A 20468-nucleotide genomic window follows, 5' to 3' on the forward strand; every position below is an offset into this window, starting at 1 on the left:
CGGTTGAATGCCGTCTTATTTTAGTTCCTTATCTATTTGATGCTAACATGCTTATGCAGAAGCATACCTTTTACGCTGCTATATTTGCAGAAACTCTCCTGCGGTTGACTTTGTGACAAGTAATTCCTAGGCTTTCAAAAGTTGTACAAGGTTATAGCTGGGCTGGGACGAGTTTTTCAATTAAATTGGGAAACGACTTGAATTGAGAGCTAGACTAGTAATAAACCTCAAGTTAGGAGTTAGCTTAGGGTTTTGAGTTTTTTACCTTAAAATCAATCCAAACATTTAAATAGATTTTTCGGTTTCAATTCTTATTTGTTTCTGTTCTTCAGGTTTCTCTGGTCACGTAAAACAACAATTCAGTCTCGTCTGGTCGCTTGCAGCGATGATAATTTGGTAGATGCCAAGATGTTTAACAAGAATTGACCAACGGACAAACCTATAATTCACGAAGACGTTTTTGTGAGTATTTTCCACCGTTATATGACCATTATTTGCTGCATAAATTCGACAGCAATCTTTTATTCATATATATTCCAATATTACTCAAACTTAATGATCATAACAATAAACAAATAACTAACGAAAGATCTTTAATATGAAAGAAAACAAACTATTAAATAAAAGAGTAAAAATGGATATGCTCCATTCATCAGAAAAGTATCGATGCAACGCTATCTTAAAACCTGGTATGCTGCAAGAGCTATTCATCCTGGATGGATAATGTGCTAACTAGAAGACAGCAGCTGTAGCTCATAATTCCTTTCACAAAGGAAGATGCAATGGATGCACTAAAAGGTATAGATGACATGAAGGCACCGGGGGGTGATGGGTTCAATGCATGTTTCTTTAAGAAAGCATGGCATATTGCTGGAGATGATATTGTTGATGCAGTACTGGAGTTTTTACTACTGGGAGAATGTTCAAACCAATCAATAACACAGTAGTCACTCTTATCCCTAAAGTAAAAAACCCAAGTTCAATCAGAGAGTATAGACCTATCTCATGTTGCACTATATTATATAAGATCATATCTAAAATGTTGACAAGTAGGCCGAGGCAAGTGATTAATACACTGGTTGATGAGAGTCGAGCAACTTTTGTTCCAGGAAGAGGCTTGACAGATAATGTACTGCTCAGTCATGAATTAATAAAAGGTTATGGTAGGAAAGGGGTCTCACCTAGATGCATGATTAAGATTGACATGCAAAAGGCATATGACTCACTGGAATGGGTGTTTTTGGAGCAGGTATTAACTGGACTGTGTTTTCCCAAAGTATTCATAGGACGGATTATGGAATGTCTCAGAACTGTATCTTACTCCATCTTTATTAATAGTAGTCTACTATGCCATTTGAAGCAAAAAGGGGAGTGAGGCAGGGTGATCCAATGTCACCATTATTGTTTGTATTGGCAATGGAGTACCTGACTAGAATCCTGAAACAATTGAAGGAGGAACCTAATTTCAATTATCATCCAATGTGTGAGAAATTGAGCATTGTCCAGCTCAATTTTGCCGATGATTTGCTGCTATTTTGTAGAGGTGATGTGATGTCTATACAGCTATTATGTGAATGTTTCAACAGTTTTTCAAAAGCTTCTGGACTTGTTGCAAACCAAAGTAAAAGTTGCATGTATTTTGGTGGAGTTTCAACAGCAGTGCAGCAGGAAATTATTCAAGCTACCGGGTTTACCATTGGTGAACTTCCTTTTAGATACTCAGGAGTTCCTTTGAGCTCCAAAAGATTGTCAGTGAGCCAGTGCCAACCTCTACTGGATAAAATGCTGGGGAAAGTCAAACAATGGACAGTAAAGTTCTTAAGCTACGCAAGAAGATTACAATTGATAAAGAGTGTGTTAATTGCCATTCAAACTTTCTGGTCACAGGTCTTTCCACTGCCAAAGAAAATTATACAGATGGTTGAAGGTATTTGCAGGAGATTTCTCTGGACTGGCGACACCAATTCAAGTAAAAAAGCTTTGGTGACTTGGGAGAAGATGTGCAGGCCTAAATCCAAAGGAGGACTAAATATCACTGATCTTATTACATGGAATCGAGCAGCATTATTAAAGCACCTCTGGAAAATTTGTATGAAGAAGGACAAACTGTGGATAAGGTGGGTGCATGTTTACTATATAAAAGGAAGATCCCATGGCAAGTAGATGTGAAGCAAGCTTCATGGGTGATCTGGAAAATACTACAAGCTGGAAAATATATAAATGAAGCAAGGTTGGATATTTGGGAAGGTGTTAGGGACAACAGCATTTTCTATCAGGAGAATGTACAATCAATTGAGAGGAGGTTTCCCAAATGAAAATTGGAGCAGACTATTGTGCAACAACGGTTGTCCAAGGTGGAAGTTCATACTATACCTTGCTGTGCAGGGGAAGCTATATACCAAAGACAAATTGAGCAGCTGAGGAATACAAGTTAATCCAATTTGTCCACTATGTGAGCAAGAGCTGGAGAGTCATCAGCACCTGTTCTTTATGTGTATATTCTCAGCAGAAGTAAGGGGGAAACTGTTAGCATGGATAGGACTGGTACGAAGGGTAACTGGCTGGAATGAGGAGCTACAATGGACAACAGAACATATGAAAGGCAAAGGGTCGAAAGCCATGCTTTACAGGATGTGTATTACAAATGTTGTTTACCAGATATGGATGGAAGGAAATAGAAGAATTTTCAGCAGGAAAAGACAAGCAGTGAAGTTATTATGAGGCAGATAATACAGGAGATACATTGTATAGAACATGGACAGATTAGCTTAAGAAAAGAACTTCAAAAGTTAAATTTCTATCCTTAGGAGTTGTTAGAGAAGAAGGATTGTACTGAATTTGGGGCTGCATGTCCAAACTTAGTTTATACTGTTATACTTGTAAATATTTACTTGGTAATAAAAATTGTCTAATTACCAAAAATAAAAATAAAGGGGGGAGGGGGGAGGGGGGGGGGGGGGTATTTGGGACATCATCTCCGACTTCTGAAATATCAAGTACAACAATAGGGGACCTCGAGAAGAGTAATAAAAGTTACACCCTAAACAAATGCTGAAGACCAAAGGAGCAAAGAAAAAAAAGAGAAAGCTACATAAAGAGTTCCTATTTAGTTGTGGGGGATAAAGCTAAATCATACACACTAAGACATTTTGCTGAGGTTTAAATTTTTCATAAACAGATCCCTCCTAGCTGTGTAGTTGCAAACCTTGAAAAAATTGCCCCTCGAAATAACCCAACAAAAATATGTTTGCTTAACTTATCCATAAAGAAAATGTTATTTCCTGAAAAACATAGCTTGCAACAATAAAAGTATACAAGAAATTCATTGGACATAATCTAAAAGACGTTTCCAGAGAAACATCAATAAGCACCATTCTTCTCTACTGGACACCAAAAAAGCTCAACTTCCCAAACCCTATCTTATCAAAATCTAAATCTTGATATTGAAGTAATCATGGTCAAAATGATGCAATCTCACATATCCATCTTCACCACCACTTGAGAAACTGCAAAATAAAATAGGGAGTTCACATGACACTCAAGTTGGAAGAATCAATTAACCTGGTCATCACAGAGGCTTAAAACATATTCGACACATGGAAATTGATCAACATTATACCATCTAGAAGTAAACGAGGATATAACAGGTAATTAGAAACAACACATTTTAACATGACAAAATGAAAGCAGAAAGCAGCATAGCACATATTGGGGCGTTAGCGGACATCAGATAAAAGATAAGATCAGGACAACAATAAAAGACATGTTTGCTGGACCATGACATGAACCTCTGAGAATGACATCTAGATATCATTTTTCCTACCACAAGGTTTAGGGATGCAACTGCAAAGGAGGAAGTTCAAGGAGCTGTCTGCATATTTTAATGTTCTTTTCATAGCAGATTTCAAATGTCTACAATAGAATAATGGTCACAGTAGTATGTTCTCCTATCTCATTTTGAGCTCCAGTTTTTATTAACGAATTGAAGTTGTAATCCTCTAGGATGCAATTGATTGATGGTAAACAGAGACAGACACGTTTCGAGACCAGAATAATACCTCTCACTTGCCTATCCTTTTTTCCTTATCCAAAAAAGGGGAAGGAAGCTGAGAGAGGTTCTACTCTGATCTCAAAAAACATTTGTGTTTCTGTTATAGATTCTAGTGTAAACAACAACATACCCAGTGTCATCCCACATAGTGTTCCAGATTATAGTGTATGTGTTTCTTTTACAACACGAAACCTCTTTCAAGATCTGTCCAACATCAAACAAAGATCCATTTTTATGGCCTTCCTATGTATCTTTTACTTCCTTCACCTCTACCCTTCTTCACTCACTTCCCCTCTTTCGACCCATCATCTCCTCACCCCAATCAAACATAAGATGGAGACCCACTAGTGATCATGGAAGAGAAGTACGCACATGCACTTGTTGAGCTTGAAGCTACAAGAGAAATGATATATATGTTTGTGTTGTGCACAAAAACAATGCTAACGTCAAGAACTCTAGTCCACTATGCTTGAGCCTATATTCTTGCACCAGACATGATGTAGCTACGAGATACTAAAAGTTGCAAAGTGAGGAAAGAGAGATGCCACAAGCTCACCGCTTGTTATCAATGTCCACAGTTGAAGAAAAGACGTGACAAACCAACCAAAACTAAAAAAATACCAAAGACAAGTACTTGCTCCATTACTTTTCTCATGCAGCACTACACTTTAACAACTTGCTGAAGATCAAATAGATATTAATGGAAACAATGTCCATTGTGCTCTCTCCAACATTGGAGAAAACAAGATTTGAGTTTTGGAGTTCCTAAGAACCATTCGCACTGCGTTGTCACACGGAAAACTTAGCTCCGTTCGACATATCCACCAACATAAGTTCTCAATAAATATACACCATGAAAATTTTAAACTCCGAGCATCGAACAATAGCAACAGGGACATCAGATTTTCAAAACCCCACCACAATGCAGTCACCAAACATCAACTAGAGTTTTCTTGATAATACTCCTACCATGGGAACACTCCTACCAAAAGACAGGAGGCATCAAATTTGCAAACCCCACCAGACAAACACAAGATTCTCCTTACTGTAAGCTTATCCTAATATGTGCTTTCAGTTACACCTAGTTGGAATCAATTATATGAATTCTCTTTATTCGTTCAGCTTTATTCGGGCCAATTTCACTAAAATACTAAATAATTTGTCTTGTAAAACAAATTACAGGTAGTCTAAACTAGAGATTCACTAAATTTAGTACCATACACTGACATACAAATCTCTAACAAAACTGCAAAGGTCCCTGACAAACATCTTTACTTTTTTTAATCTAAATAAATCTCAAAAGCACTTCAAGGAAAATTAGAAAGGATCAAAATAAGAAAAGGGACATAGTACAGCATGGAAGCAAACACAAATCCAAATCTAACTGCTTTTATATAAAGTAGATGGTCGCAAAAACAATTGAATTAACTCAATTTCAACCTAATATAAAATTAGGAACCATGGTCCTAACAAAAATGAGTTCCAATCAAATATGATGTCTTTCTTTTCCTCTTTTCACCTTTTAGTTGAAAGGATCCAAAACTCATTACTTGGCCAAAACTTGGAGAGAAAATAAAGAGAATCATCAAGGACTGCCACACTGGCACCAACAGGCAGTTGGCACATTGAAACAAAAAAATTCACTCTTCTCATCCAAAAATGGTTGCCTTAAATTTCCAAGCTGTCCTAAGAAAAGTCCACCTTTTTCTTGAACAGGAACCTTTTTATTCATTCATCATTACTTTTTAATATACATGCGATTCAAAGAAAAACTGATTAGGAACCACTATCATTCTTATTAAACTTAATTCTTAAAAAGCACTTCTTCATCTTTGGCGTATGGAGGTAGCAGTAATACAAAAAGAACCGAGAAGACTAGAAAAGATGAGATATCTTAAAACCCCATAAAGAAAAGGCAAGAACACAATTTTTAGAAAAAAGTATTGCATTAAAAATCTGGAACACGTGATCCCAAGTCAACTTCAAAAATGGGCACAAGTACGTGAGCACATCCACATATGAGATGCAAGAACATGGAATGATCGGTTACCTTTTCCCGTCAGGATTGAAAGCCAAAGCATTTATTGGTCCAAAATGCCCTTTAACGCCTCCTATCTCTTGTTGAAGAATCTGAAGCATTTCCAGATAGAAAAAAACACTCCGAAATGTTACGAAACCGAATAAAACTCACCCTCTTTCTCCTTTTTCTCTTTATCGGAGTGGGGGAGATCATGCCTAACACTAAGAGCATCTCTGCTTACCTTGTCGTAGAATTTGGCCTCAAACTTTCCAGCACGGTGATCAGTAGTTGTGACAGCTGAAGCATCCTGACCACCTCCCAAAACCACCTATAGACAATGAGGAGCATTAGATTAGAAAGATACTTTAAGAAATATTACAGAAGCCATCAGAGAAACTGTTGCTTGTACAAACATGGTACCAAATTTTTAGACAAGCAAAAGCAAACCGGTGCAAAATGAGACTTCTCCATTTTGTTTTTGTGAGTATTTTTTAATCAGTGATATCACAAGAGAAATATCCTGCGCAGGATTAAAGATCTACCGCAGGATAAACAGATTATTCATTCTCTTGTGATAGTGGACTTGTAACTCTCCACCCAAAAACTGTTTTTGAGCTTAAAAGACTTCATAAAAGACCTGACTATTAACATAAAGTGAGCTGCAATTGGCAGACATTATCTTCAAGGATGCAGGGTAACTGCATGAATATTTGAAGATTTTAACACGTCGCACAAAACAAAGCACGCTACATAGGGACAACAGATATTTGTACAGTAGAACCATTCAATATATTAGTTAAGGAGTGTGTCAATACATACATGATTAAGAAGTGGCGACATTGTGACAGCATTCACTGGTCGTTCAGTTGTATAGTTCTTGATAAGTGTTAAAGTTCTGATGTCCCAAAGCTGGAAAATCAGCAAGAGATTAGTAATTAAGAGGAATTATAAAAAGAAAGAAACAAAGTGGAATTTGGGCGTGCAAAGCTAAAAATCAGAAATGGAAGTATATTGCCAGCGAGTTTCAAGAACTTAGAATGAAACACTGGCCATACTTCCAAGGGCTATAAGGAGCTACCTTTGCAGATTTATCAAGGGAGCCAGTAATGAAGTGCGAACCATCTACTGACTTTTGTAGCGATGTAATACCCTTTTTATGACCAACTTCCTTGTCTGACTCCTTCAGTATCTTTCCTGTCTGCAGATTTTGAAAGACTATCAGAACACTACAATAGCTTACAAACAGCCAGAACTATCTTAAAACTAAATAAAATTTAAAAAAGAAAAAAAAAAAAAAGCAGGCAGTGCAATGTAAATAGAGCAAAAGCAGGCCCACCTGACCAAAAAACCTAACTGTTTAAAAAAATTAAATAAAGTATCTAGAGTAATAAGACAATATTTTGAACTTCACATATTGCCAGCATATTTTTCAATGATGCTGAAACGCACCAACGTACCTCAACATCCCAGATACGTATTACAGCGTCTTCACCGGCACTTATGATTGTTCTATTCAGGGGTCCCCACACAGCTCTATTGATTCTTCCCTGGGGACCCTTTAATGTGAGCACTGATTCGCCAATCTCTAAGATAATAAGAAGATGACTTATTAGATACGGTGAATGTCAAGATCATGAGATGAAAGTCACGAAGTGCCCAAATTATGGAAGATAAAGTGGGTCACAGTAAGAGAGCAACCACCAGGGAAACAGCAGAAAACTATAAAAGGCATATATCGTCATCACGAAGTCCAAAGCATATCAATGCATTAGATCATAGAGTTGACAACTCTGGAAGCATATCTGGCTTAACCTTTGACAACAAACATTCCCTAATGATATGTATCCTTTCTCATTTGTATTAATTGAATAGAAGGAAAACCCTGATATTTCATTCACTTGCGCATAAACCGTACACGTCTTTATGGTGGTCATTTTTGCTTTTGATAACTTTCTTTACAGGACAATTGTTATCAATTCTCAAGTTCTGATGCACGTAGCATAAAGGAAAAAAGGAAAAGCTAATTAGTCAAATATTAATGATAGTTGAATTGGATAAAAAACAAAGAGGGAATACAAACTGACTAGAGGTTTTTTTTAAATCCAAAAATGAACTTAAAAAGGGCGAGTGAGAAATAAATGTGATCTGTTTTGCCTCCCCAAGACCCCACACCAAGTTCCATATCCCCAGTAAATTATTTATAAAGTCAGAAATAACACTAGTAACTCTACAGTTGAGAGGAGAAGTAATTGTAACAGGACAATTGATCTGGTTTCTTTAAGCTGCTTTCTGTGGAGTAAGTATGGGAGTAGCTCTGTACACCATCAGCTTCCAACATGCATCAATAAATTCACTTTACATACCCAAATGTATCATGCTCCAAAACCAACATATAGCATCTCAGGGGACTAAGTGGCCAGTGGTAGAGGTACTTCAAACTTGAAAATAATGAGTGGACATGGTTTTACTCCAGTATTCTGGTTGCACTGATCACAGAGAATAAATGAAATGGTGGGATTTCTGCATTAATATTCGTTTTGGCAAGTATTGATGGATAAAGTAGGTGCCAGTATAAAGTAGGGAACCTTATGCAGGTTAAGTCTCCGTTCTGTTTTCAGCTTGAGAACAGGGGTCAGGGCAGACATATATAGAACCAGGTGGCCTGAGTTGGCAAGTCAGTGAGAAATAGAATAGCACATTAAATCGACATATTTTAACAATTAGTCATATGCTGATATTTGTAATGAATAACCACATAGTCATATGCTGATATTTATAATGACAAGCTTTCTTCAACATTAATAACCACTGCAGCCATACCAGGAACAATCTCAACCACCAAAATATCAGCACAAAAGAAAAAATAGAAAAACACCTGATAAATGATGGCAATGATAACACAACACAATAAACTAATTAAGAATCAGCAAAACTATTATAGCTACTTTATTGGTGGCGTGAGAAACTATTCACAATATATCTAAGTCATTTAAAATTAGCTCCGTGCTTATATAGTCATAATCAAATAGAAAATGCATCTGTACAGCTCTGACTGAAGGTCATAAAAGAGTCCACTCTTCACATCTCTGAAAAGGAAACACAATAGGCTTAAGAATGGCTACAGTGGAGACATGATGCCTGTGCACAAGATACTTGAAACTTCATAGCAAAACAGCTCGCTCAGTGCTTTCACAATAATTCAGTTCATTAAAAAGAAAGGAGAAAACAAAGATAACATATACTATACAAACACAAATATATTCCTGCAATTACTTATCAAAAAGACAACCCAACGATTAAACAAGATAACACAACAGAAGATCACCCTTAGAGTTCCAGAAACTTACGGTCACTGGGATCTCTGCTGATGCGTTTGACATGGATAGCAGATGGCAGTCCCATAAAAGGATCAGTGGTGATCACTGCGAGCTTATCACCAACCGAAAAATCAACAGACCTAGCAGGGGAATCAAAGTTGAATGTGAACAGCTGGGTACCAGTTTGGACATCCCACAGCTTTGCACTCTGATCCGCGCTTCCTGTTATTAGCCTGGACGAATCCCCTTTAGCAAACGAGCAACAAGTCAGCAACCACAGAGAGTCATTTTACCATAGTTATAATAAACCTTTACCCCACACAAATACAAACAAAAAAGTTTCATTTGTTCTCTCGTTCTGTGACTTTGTATATTCATTAACTTTTTTTTAGAGAGAAAAAGAAAACATGTCAGCAAGTATTGAACCTCTGAGCTCTTTTAAGTTAAAAACTGACAAAACCAATGAGCTATAGCTATTTTAGTACTTTCAATTTTCAATGACCGAAGTGGATATAATACATAAAGAGAATACTAAGAAATTCCATGTATTTAGATTGAGAAAATATGAAGAAAAATATTGTAGAGAAATAAAGAGATCTGTGAAAGAAAGCTGTATATTCTTTAAAGAAAAAAGACTATTTGGGTAAGGAAAGAAGTAAAAGATAGAGGACAATAAATCATCCGAAACAAAAGAAAATAAATGACTTCCAAAAGTTAAGCGACTGAAGCAACTTGGTTTTGCAGTAAACCAGTAAGACAAGCCCAGGATGATTATTGGATATTCAACTCTACAGTAATCACATTCATTAGAAAAATCTAAGTGGTTTAGCCAAAAGTGAGTTTAACATGTGAGAACCAAACAATGATCATCTAAGTTTCTTTTACAACCTGGACAAGCCCTTCATGTTCTTTGGTTTTTTCACCTGACCAAAATCAATGCTTGGTTATTAGACTAATTATCACTTAATAGGAGATAATCAACTATTTGTCAAGGAAATTGATTAATAACTAATTTTTGTGAGTGCCGCGGTTCTGTGACGCCTTTTTCTCACCTTTACTAATCCACCAGGTAATCGCAAATGGGACTCGAATTGAGCCTCTATAGCTGAAATAAAACCTCGCTGTTGTTACTTCTAGCCTCAACCATTTAGTAATACCCTAGGGAATTAATTGATTTCAAACTTATTTTTTTCTAATCAGTGGATAATGAACGCGCCCTCTACCCTTCTTAAATACCAGCTTTTTGTAACAGGGTTCGAACCCGTGCACTTAACCCAGACATCAGGGGTTGCGCCCTTGCCACTAGACCAAATCCCTAAGGGCGATTGATTTCTAAAACTTTAATTATCTGATAATGGCTCATCTAAATAATCAGAATCAATCAATCATGTAAACCAAACAGGCCCTATACTAGAAAAAAGCTAATAAGCAAACAAAACAAGCGATATAATGTTAAATAAATAAGTGGGGGTAATTACTGGAAACGTCGCAACACCAAACAGCGCCGTTATGACCACGGTAAGTGCCGAGACGCTCGCCGTTATCGGCGAACCAAACGGTAGGGGTATGGTCCTTAGCGCAAGAGAAGAGCAGATCCCCATCTCTGTTGTATTTCAGAAACGTCAATGGCCTTTCGTGGCCCTTCATCAATATCGGCCTCATCTTCTACCGGACGACGATTACTCTCTGACAACGACGATTACTGTGACAAAGGCGGCTCTAGGGTAAGGGAAGTGAAGGCAAGTGAGCAAGTGAAGCCCTTGCCTTAGCCCTCCAAATATTTAACGCCCAAAAATAAGAAGCACTATTATTATATTATTATATTTAGCAAAATACCTTATCACCCTCTAAATTTATGACGAATTATTTGTTACAGCATTAAACTATTTGTGGTCTTAGTTACCTCCTTAACTAGGCCTTTTGTGAGTCATTAACCCCCGGACGCTGATGTGGCAAATTTTGTGGGTGCACTCGCTTGCCACCTTAATTTTCTGTATATGTGGCATTTTTTTGAAAAATAAAATATATTTTTACCTTTTTAAGTATGTTACTTTTTTAGATAACTTTTTTGGAATATAATTTATAAAACTTGGATAGAACTACATTATTTAGGCTAAAAAAAATTTATTTGGCTAAAAATAAAAAAGTTTTAGTTAATCTTTTTTTGAATTTGGCTAAAAATTTATACAATTGAAATAAAATAGTCAACGCATCTAAAAAGTTATAAAAATACATAGTTTAAAATTAATTATTTTGGCTATAATTTTTTATATAGCTCTAAATTATGGTACTTTAAAAATATTTTTTTTACATATTTTACATGAAAAGGTAAAAATATACAATTGAAATAAATAGTCATTGCATCAAAGAAGAAATAAAAAGAGTGAATAGTTGCAGGAAATAACTTATTATTTCTAATAGTTAATGCTCTAAAAAATACTTATTGCAGAAATGCAGGGTAAGGCTGCGTACGATAGACCCTTGTGGTCTGGCCCTTCCCCGGACCCCGCGCACAGCGGAAGCTTAGTGCACGGGGCTGCCCTTTTTGTTTATTGCTCTAAAAATGTATCCATGGAGTAAGTTATTTCTTGCAATTGTACACTCTTTTAATTTCTTCTTTTGATGCAATGATTACTCATACTAGTAATTATAATCTTTTGCGCAAAACCTGAGTTTTCTCTCTCTTCGATAACGGTAACATCTCCACCTTCTCTTCATCTTCTCCGGCCAACCCACAGCGCCGACGGCACTCGTCCAGGTAAGTACTCGTCTTCTTTCTCTCTCCTTTCTCCCTCCTCGCGTCCCTTCTTTCTCTCTACTTTCTTCCTCCTTTCTCTCTCCCCGCGTCCCTCTCTTTCTTCCTCTTTCTTTTAACCCTAGTAGCAGCTAGGCTGACGACCCATCGGCACTGTCTCATCTTCCTTATGCTCTTCCGATCCAACCAGACCACCCTCCTCTGTGTTTCCCTTTCTTCAAACCTTTCCTCGCCGTACCAGTGTTTCTCGGACCGGCACTGTTTTCCGGCGACCGTTCCGGTGACAGTCCCCTACTTTTCTTGGTCCCGTGGTGTGTTGTGTGTGTTTCAGGTAGCACTTTTGGTGGCTGTTTGGTGACGGGTGGGAGGTGTACGGGCAAAGCAGAGCAGGCCATTTGGCAGTCACAAAGGGCTGGACGTTGGGTTCCAAAGCACCCGGGTTATATTCGCGGGAATTGCTGCGGCTGCCCAGGCAAGCGCGAGGCATACGGGCGAGTATAACGGAGCATCACCCGGTGCATAAAGTCATATTTCCAGGTTCTTCCCATCGGGAGTTGGTACCTCCCGTTTTCTTATCTCTTTCTTTATGTTAGTTAATTTGTGGCTATTTAATTAGGATCACTTTAAGCATATTATTAGAGTACTTGTAGTTGCAACCGGTTATTTTCTAGTTTGGGTCCGTGTTAGTGTTTTCCGGAGTTTGTCGTAGGTATAGTGGCTGTGGTGTGGGATGATAGAGTAAGGTCATGTCCTCGAGAGGTACCGGGGGTGAGTAGGGGGACGAGGAGGGGGTCAGGGGTTGAGACGGGAGGAAAGGAGGGTAAGGGAAAAGAGGGAGCTTGTAGATTGAGGATCGGGTCGTGGAACATAGGCACGCTGACGGGTAAGTCTATTGAGTTGGCAAAGATTCTCCAGAAGAGAAAGGTTAATATAGCTTGTGTCCAGGAGACTAGGTGGGCAGGGACGAAGGCGAGGAATGCGAATGGGTATAAGTTGTGGTACTCTGGAGTCGTGAGGGGTAAGAATAGAGTGGGTATCTTGGTGGATAGGGTTCTTAGAGAGTCTGTGGTTGAGGTTAGGCGAGTGAATGATAGGCTAATATTTATTAAGTTGGTGATCGGTGAGTGCACCCTCAATGTTGTTAGCGTTTACGCGCCGCAAGCGGGCCTGGATGAGGAAGTTAAGAGGCGCTTCTAGGAGGGCTTGGACGAGGTTGTGCGTAGTATTCCACCTACTGAAAGGTTATTTATTGGAGGGGATTTTAATGGCCATATTGGGGCGGCTGCTGGTAGTTATGGCGAGGTGCATGGTGGCTTTGGCTTTGGGGATAGGAACGGAGGAGGTACTTCGCTGTTAGACTTCGCTAAGGCTTTCGAGCTGGTGATTGCGAACTCGACTTTTCCGAAGAGGGAGGAGCATCTGGTTACTTTCCGGAGTTCGGCGGTGAAGAAACTCAGATCGATTACCTTCTCCTCAGAAGGTGTGATAGAGGCTTGTGCAAGGATTGTAAGGTTATCCCGGGAGAGACCCTCGCGACTCAGCATAGGCTCTTAGTGATGGACATCGGCATTATGATGAAGAGGAAAAAGAGGTATGCTCGTGGCAGACCGAGGATTAGATGGGGAGCTTTAACCAAGGATAAATCCCAGGAGTTGGAGGGGAGGTTATCCGCTATGGGAGCTTGGAGGAGTAGTGGATACGCGAGTACTATGTGGTCGACGATGGCGAACTATGTGAGGGAGGCGGTGAGAGAGGTGATAGGTGTATCGAAGGGTTTTTCTGGCAAGCACCAAGGAGACTGGTGGTGGAATGACACGGTCCAAGGTAAAGTGGAGGCGAAGAAGGTAGCGTACACGAAGTTAGCAGGGAGCACAAGCGAGGAGGAGAGGAGTGCGAATAGAGAGAGGTACAAAGTGGCTAGGAAGGAGGTAAAGATGGCGGTCACGGAGGCTAAGAATGCAGCGTTTAGCCGCCTATACGAGGAATTAGGAGAGAAAGGCGGGGAAAGGAAGTTGTTTCGGCTGGCTAAAGTGAGGGAGAGGAAGGCCCGGGATCTGGACCAAGTAAGGTGCATCAAAAACGAGGGTGGTAGAGTATTGATGGGAGAGTCTCAAATTAAGCAGAGATGGCAGACGTACTTTTACGGTCTCCTGAATGAGGAGGGGGACCGGGAAATAGGGCTAGGGGACTTGGGGCATTCGGAGAGTCTCCGAGATTTTAGATATTGCAGGCGCATTAAGGTGGAGGAGGTCGTGGGGGCGTTGCGTAAGATGAGTAAGGGTAGAGCGACCGGGCCAGATGAAATTCCGGTTGAATTTTGGGAAGGAATGGCTGACTGGGTTGTTCAATGTAATTTTTAGGACGAAGAGGATGCCGGAGGAATGGAGGTCGAGTACAGTGGTACCGTTGTACAAGAACAAAGGAGATATCCAGTGCTGTAACAAGTATAGGGGTATCAAGTTACTTAGCCATACCATGAAAGTCTGGGAGAGGGTGGTGGAGGTGAGGGTGAGGAAGATGACGTCTATATCCGACAATCAGTTTGGGTTCATGCCGGGCCGCTCCACTACGGAAGCTATCCACCTTATTAGGAGGTTGGTGGAACAGTACAGGGATAAGAAGAAGGATCTGCACATGGTGTTTATTGACTTGGAGAAAGCGTATGATAAGGTTCCTAGGGAGGTGCTCTGGAGATGTCTTGAGGCGAAGGGCGTGCCGGTAGCCTACATATGAGTGATCAAGGACATGTATGATGGAGCTAAGACTAAGGTTAGGACAGTGGGAGGCGACTCGGAGCATTTCCCGGTTGTTATGGATTACACCAAGGCTCAGCGCTTAGCCCGTTCCTATTTGCCTTGGTGATGGATGCTTTGACACACCATATTCAAGGGGGGGTGCCATAGTGTATGTTATTTGCTGACGACATAGTTCTAATTGACGAGACGAGGGCCGGTGTTAACGAGAGATTGGAGGTTTGGAGACAGACTCTCGATCTAAGGGTTTCAAATTGAGCAGGTCTAAGACAGAGTACCTGGAATGCAAGTTTAGCGTTGAGTCGAGGGATGTAGGCGGGGACGTGAGGCTTGGGCCACATATCATCCCCAAGAGAGATAGCTTCGAGTACTTTGGGTCGATGATTCAGGGGGACAGAGAAATCGACGAGGACGTCACTCACCGCATAGGGGCGGGCTGGATGAAACGGAGGCTTGTATCTGGAGTCTTGTGTGACAAGAAAGTGCCACCGATACTCAAAGGTAAGTTTTATAAAGCTGTAATTAGACCGGCCATGTTGTATGGGGCAGAGTGTTGGCCGGTTAAGAACTCCCATATCCAGAGGATAAAAGTAGCAGAGATGCGGATGCTGAGGTGGATGTACGGGCACACTAGGATAGACAAGATTAGGAATGAAGATATTCGGAAGAAGGTGGGCATCGCCCCTGTGGATGACAAGATGCGGGAAGCGAGGCTCAGATGGTTCGGGCACGTGCAGAGGAGAAGCCTCGATGCACTGGTGAGGAGGTGTGAGCGGTTGGCCATGGTGGGTTCGAGAAGAGGTAGAGGGAGACCTAAGAAGTATTGGGGAGAGGTGATCAGACAGGACATGGCCCGACTGCACATTTCCGAGGAGATGGCCCTTGATAGGAAGGCTTGGAGGTCAAGCATTAGGGTTGTAGGATAGGGGTAGTAAAGCTTTCCTTACTTCATTCCGGGGGTGAGGCGGGGTTGGATTAGGGTTGGTCTTAGATGGCTTGCAGTTTATGTTGGACCCACACTATTCTTGTTGTTCGTCTTAGCCCCAGGCCTTAGTTATGGTTACTGTTATTGCATGTCATTCATCTTTCGGTTTTTATGTTTCTGTTACTATTACGGTTTCCACTGGAGTTACTAATGAATTCTCTCCTCTTGTTTTTTTTTTTACTTTATTTTCGTCTTTCTGAGCCGAGGGTCTATCGGAAACAGCCTCTCTGCCCCTATCGGGGCAGGGGTAAGGTCTGCGTACACATTACCCTCCCCAGACCCACTATGTGGGATTTTACTGGGTAGTTGTTGTTGTTGTTTTGATGCAATGATTATTTATTTCAACTGTGTATTTTTACTTTTTCAGGTAAAATCTGTAAAAAAGAATATACTTTTAGAGCACCATAATTTAGAGCTATATAAAAAATTACAACCAAAATAATTAATTTCAAACTATGTATTTTTATAACTTTTTAGATGCCTTGACTATTTATTTCAATTGTATAAATCTTTATTTTCAGGTCAAATTCAAAAAAGATCAATTAAAACTTTATTATTTTTAGCTAAATAAAAAAATTTAGCCTAAATAATGTAGTTCATCCAAGTTTTATTATAAATTGTATTCGAAATTTTTTATCTAAAAAAGTAATATACTTAAAAAGGTAAAAATATATTTTATTTTTTAAACATATACAGAAAAATCCACGTGGCAGGCGAGTGCACCCACACAATTTACCACATCAGCATCCAGGGGGATAATGGCTCTCTAAAGGCCTAGTTGAGGGGTAATTAAGACCGCAAATAGTTTAATGCTGTAACTAATAATATGTGACAAGTTTAGGGGGGTGGTAAGGTATTTTGCCTTATATATATACTTTATAATTTATATTTATATAATATTTAATAAAATATTTCAAAAGTTTAATTTTGGGATTGAGTGAGTTAATAGGAAATTTCTCTAGATTAACTATTCCTTTTTGTCACATTTTATTAATCTACACACCAGAAAGCAAGTTCTTTTGTGTCTCATCTTTTTAACTAAGAAACCTACGAGATAAATGTTGCAAGGTTCAAACCCCGATAAATAATGGGCGCACCCCTTTACCATTTTCACTTAAAGGAAGAATTCAATATCATATGACGTGTGCCTAACCCATACATCATGAGTTGCGCTCTCAACACTAGTTCAAAGTCGTAGGTTTTATAAAAGAAGTTTCAGGGTCTTTTTAATATATTTTAGTTTTAGGCCACCAGTTTGTTGAGTCGCCCCTCATTGATGATCAACAATTATTTACAGACTACTGTCCCAGCATGAACATACTGTTCAACCAGTTTCATTCACATTTGGTAATTGAATGACACATTCACTGCATCACTATTGTCTTATCTTAATTGAGACTCTACAAATTTGATTGAGAATATCAGGAGTGGGCTAGTGACTCTAGTAGGAGACTAGTAAAGCCTTGATTTAGGTCCCCAAAATTTTTAATAATGGATTTTATAATTTTATTTCAAGTTAGACAATATTAATACTTGTAGAAAAATAAAAAAAAATACAAAAAGGTACCATATTGCGAATTATTAGTAAATATATTTTTTACAGCAATATCAAAGGTACCATATTGCGGATACATGTCTAACATCTCATTTATTTAAATTATCATTTTATTATAAATAATAATATTACTATGTGAAGTTAAGGACTTTATGTCATTTAAGAATATTCTATAAACAACAAGCATTGAAAAAAATGGCAAGATTATTTTTTTTTGCATATATGTGTGTATATGTACTAATAAAAAAGTATAAGGCCTCTTATTAAAATTTTTCTTTAACCACTACTTTTATGTAGCCGCCCTGAATTGGTAGAGATTTCGGCGAGGTGGCGAGCTAATATTCGTCTGTGTAAGAGTGGTTGGGGCGGGTTGTTTTGTGTTTGGTGAAAGTAGGTTCAACTAGCAGTGGGTTTACTTGCAAGGGTTTAGGTTTTGTTTTTCTCAACCCATCAAGAAGATAGTTAGGCTTGGGCCTGGCCCATTCCTTTTTGAGAAACTACAGGTTATGCAAGCTCATAAGCAAATTAGTATCAAAATTAGCCAATTCATAAAATATTAACAATATTAATCAAATGTTACTAATATCATCTAATTAGCTATTTGTAACCAACAATCGGTCAAACTTTTTTCTTTCATTTGAGCGGGTGCTGTAGGAATAGATTGGATACATCTTAAGGAGTTTAAATCTCGGTTTTGGGATAATTTGGTAGAGTTTTGAGGTGGTTTGAATTAAAAATTCGAAGCAGAAGATAAACATGGAAAAAGATGATATGTATATCACACTGTGTATCATTTATGTATTACATATATATTATATGTGTATCAAACGTGTATCACATGTATATCTATGTATACATGTGTATGAGATACATGCGTGATACATCTTAGTTACGTGTGTTGCAGACATTTTTTTAAAACTCGATTTAACTACGAATTTTGATAGCAAATAAGTCCAAATCACATTTAGTCTTCCTCAAATTTTGTATATTGAGTATTTTCAATGAATTTCAACTATACACATTGAAATAGGTTCCTTTTTTATTAGGTTTTTTTGAATCTTGCATATATTTTTTTCTTGTGTTTCATCACCTTGTTTGCTACCGCATCTATGAAATTTCCTTTCCGTTTTGCATCTAATGTTGTTGATCACGCTTAAAAATATGGAAGGAGATCTTTGAGTTTGATTCTTGGAGAGAAAGTTCCTTATTTATCCGGTTTTTATTTTTTGTATATGCGTGGTTAGTTTTGGTAAGCGTGTGATTAATAGCTAGAGATTGATAAGTTTGGGCTTATTTAGGATATTTCCGTGAGATTCTCTTCCTTTTTTCACGAGTATATTTCCCATTCACAGTTCCCAAGTCCTCCTAAAATAGGGAAAAATCATGAATAGTCTGATTTACAACTACTAATTGAAAAGTAGCCACAAGTTTAAAGTAATCCAAATTTAACTACTTTTTCATGTAAAAATAAAATCTAAGAAAAAAGACTCTTAAAAATCCAAAAAAGTTCCAGCTTAATGCTGTTGGAGTTTGACTATTTTACAAATGAGATTCCAGCATAATGTGCTGAAATTTCATGATGTGCTGGAGTTCTAACATAATATGCCAAAAGTTTACGCATGAGCTTCATAATCTAGCAAATTATACTGGAACTTTTCGTATTTCAGTTAGGGTGTTTTTGTCCAGATTTTATCTTTGTATAAATAATGGCGATATTTCATTGACTTTGCAAATGGCTATTTTTTAATTACCAGTCCAAAAACTGGCTGGCTTATGCTATTTTGACCCTAAAATAAGATATATTTCCACATTCATACTTTACCATAACACGCATTTTCTTAATTTTAATCCTATATAATATAAACTTAATGTCCGATGTATCGCAAAATTGGGGCATCAACTTAATTTTAAAACCCACTTAAGAACTAGATGTATTAGTTTTGGAAGGATCTCAAATTATGTTTTAATTTAACTTGCAATTCAACGTGCTAATTGCCTTCTCATTTAATGTTGGAAAAATTACTCTCTTTATCACTTGGGATAACATTCCAACAAAACTCAGCCCATATTTTTTTAATTTGCCCGGTATAGCCAATTTGTAAATAATTTGAAAGAGAATTTTCAATCACTAACCTAATTTGTCCTTTCTCTTTCTCTTTCCACGCCTCTTCATTGTCGAGCAACATCTTTCATCTTCATCTTGTATCCTCTCTAAGTTTTAGATCTGTTTTCCATCTTCATCTTCTATCCTCTAAAAAATTTAAATCTATCTTCCATCCCTATTTTTCTCCTCTCTAATTTTCAGATCTAACTTCCCCTCATCCTTTTTGAATTCCTTCAAACTTTGATAATGCAAAAAAGATGAAGTTCTAGAGTAAGATGAAGAATATGAATAAGTTGTTCGTTTGAAAGGGATTTGAGGCAGAAAACATTTGACCCATTAATGATTTTAATAATCTTGAGTCTCTTACTGTTGGTATTTGGTATCGAAATATGAGCCAAAAATTATAACTCTGCGAGTGACGAAGCTAAAGTTTTCAGGTCAGGAAGTTTTCATTGTGAATTCGTGCTTCAGTCCGGATGGTTATTGATTAATAATAATATTATTTATTGGGTGAGACAACTTTCAAGAATTTGGGGGTTCATTTAGACATATCTTGAGTTGACTGGTTCTTCTTCTTCTTTTTTGTTGATAATATTGGTGTTAAACAGAAGTGTAGTGATTAGCATAAGGTATTTTCCAATGCATATGTTGTATAACTGGTGTTTACACATACTTATACGATATTGTATAATTATGTATAAATAAGTATAATTGCGTAGATTTGTGTTTAATGATGTATAATTATATTTTTTCAGTGTATAAGGGTGTATATACGTTATTACTAGTGTATAAGAGGTCTTTATGGAAGCTTATATGGCAAATTTTGTATTGAAATAAAGGTTTAATACTATACAAGTGTACATAAATTTCAGGGTGCATATTTTAGTATCTTATTTATATTACATATATATTGTATAAATATGTATAA

At 38.0% G+C, this 20468-nt stretch overlaps 1 protein-coding gene across 1 annotated transcript; it reads right to left on the reverse strand.

Moving 5' to 3' along the window:
- Nucleotides 1-2992: 2992 nt before the first annotated feature.
- On the reverse strand, nucleotides 2993-11161 carry LOC109243830 (eukaryotic translation initiation factor 3 subunit I-like). The gene is made up of 8 exons (XM_019410829.1): nucleotides 10867-11161; nucleotides 9419-9634; nucleotides 7529-7656; nucleotides 7150-7269; nucleotides 6891-6980; nucleotides 6313-6399; nucleotides 6102-6181; nucleotides 2993-3506 (listed from the first exon to the last, which is right to left on the reverse strand). The coding sequence occupies exons 1-8, from the start codon at nucleotides 11048-11050 to the stop codon at nucleotides 3431-3433; spliced, it is 981 nt and encodes a 326-aa protein (XP_019266374.1). The 5' UTR covers nucleotides 11051-11161; the 3' UTR covers nucleotides 2993-3430.
- Nucleotides 11162-20468: the final 9307 nt, after the last annotated feature.

This window comes from Nicotiana attenuata, unplaced genomic scaffold, assembly GCF_001879085.1.
Source record: "Nicotiana attenuata strain UT unplaced genomic scaffold, NIATTr2, whole genome shotgun sequence".
Classification (NCBI taxonomy): domain Eukaryota; kingdom Viridiplantae; phylum Streptophyta; class Magnoliopsida; order Solanales; family Solanaceae; genus Nicotiana; species Nicotiana attenuata.

Bases quoted from the DNA above. Each gene is read 5' to 3' on its own strand.
- LOC109243830 (XM_019410829.1), bottom strand. From the start codon at position 11,050: ATGAGGCCGATATTGATGAAGGGCCACGAAAGGCCATTGACGTTTCTG. The intron at 9,635-10,866 runs GTAATTACCCCC...CGTTTGCTAAAG, and splicing joins TTGGTGTTGCGACGTTTCCA to GGGATTCGTCCAGGCTAATA. The intron at 7,657-9,418 runs GTAAGTTTCTGG...TTATTATCTTAG, and splicing joins CAGCAGAGATCCCAGTGACC to AGATTGGCGAATCAGTGCTC.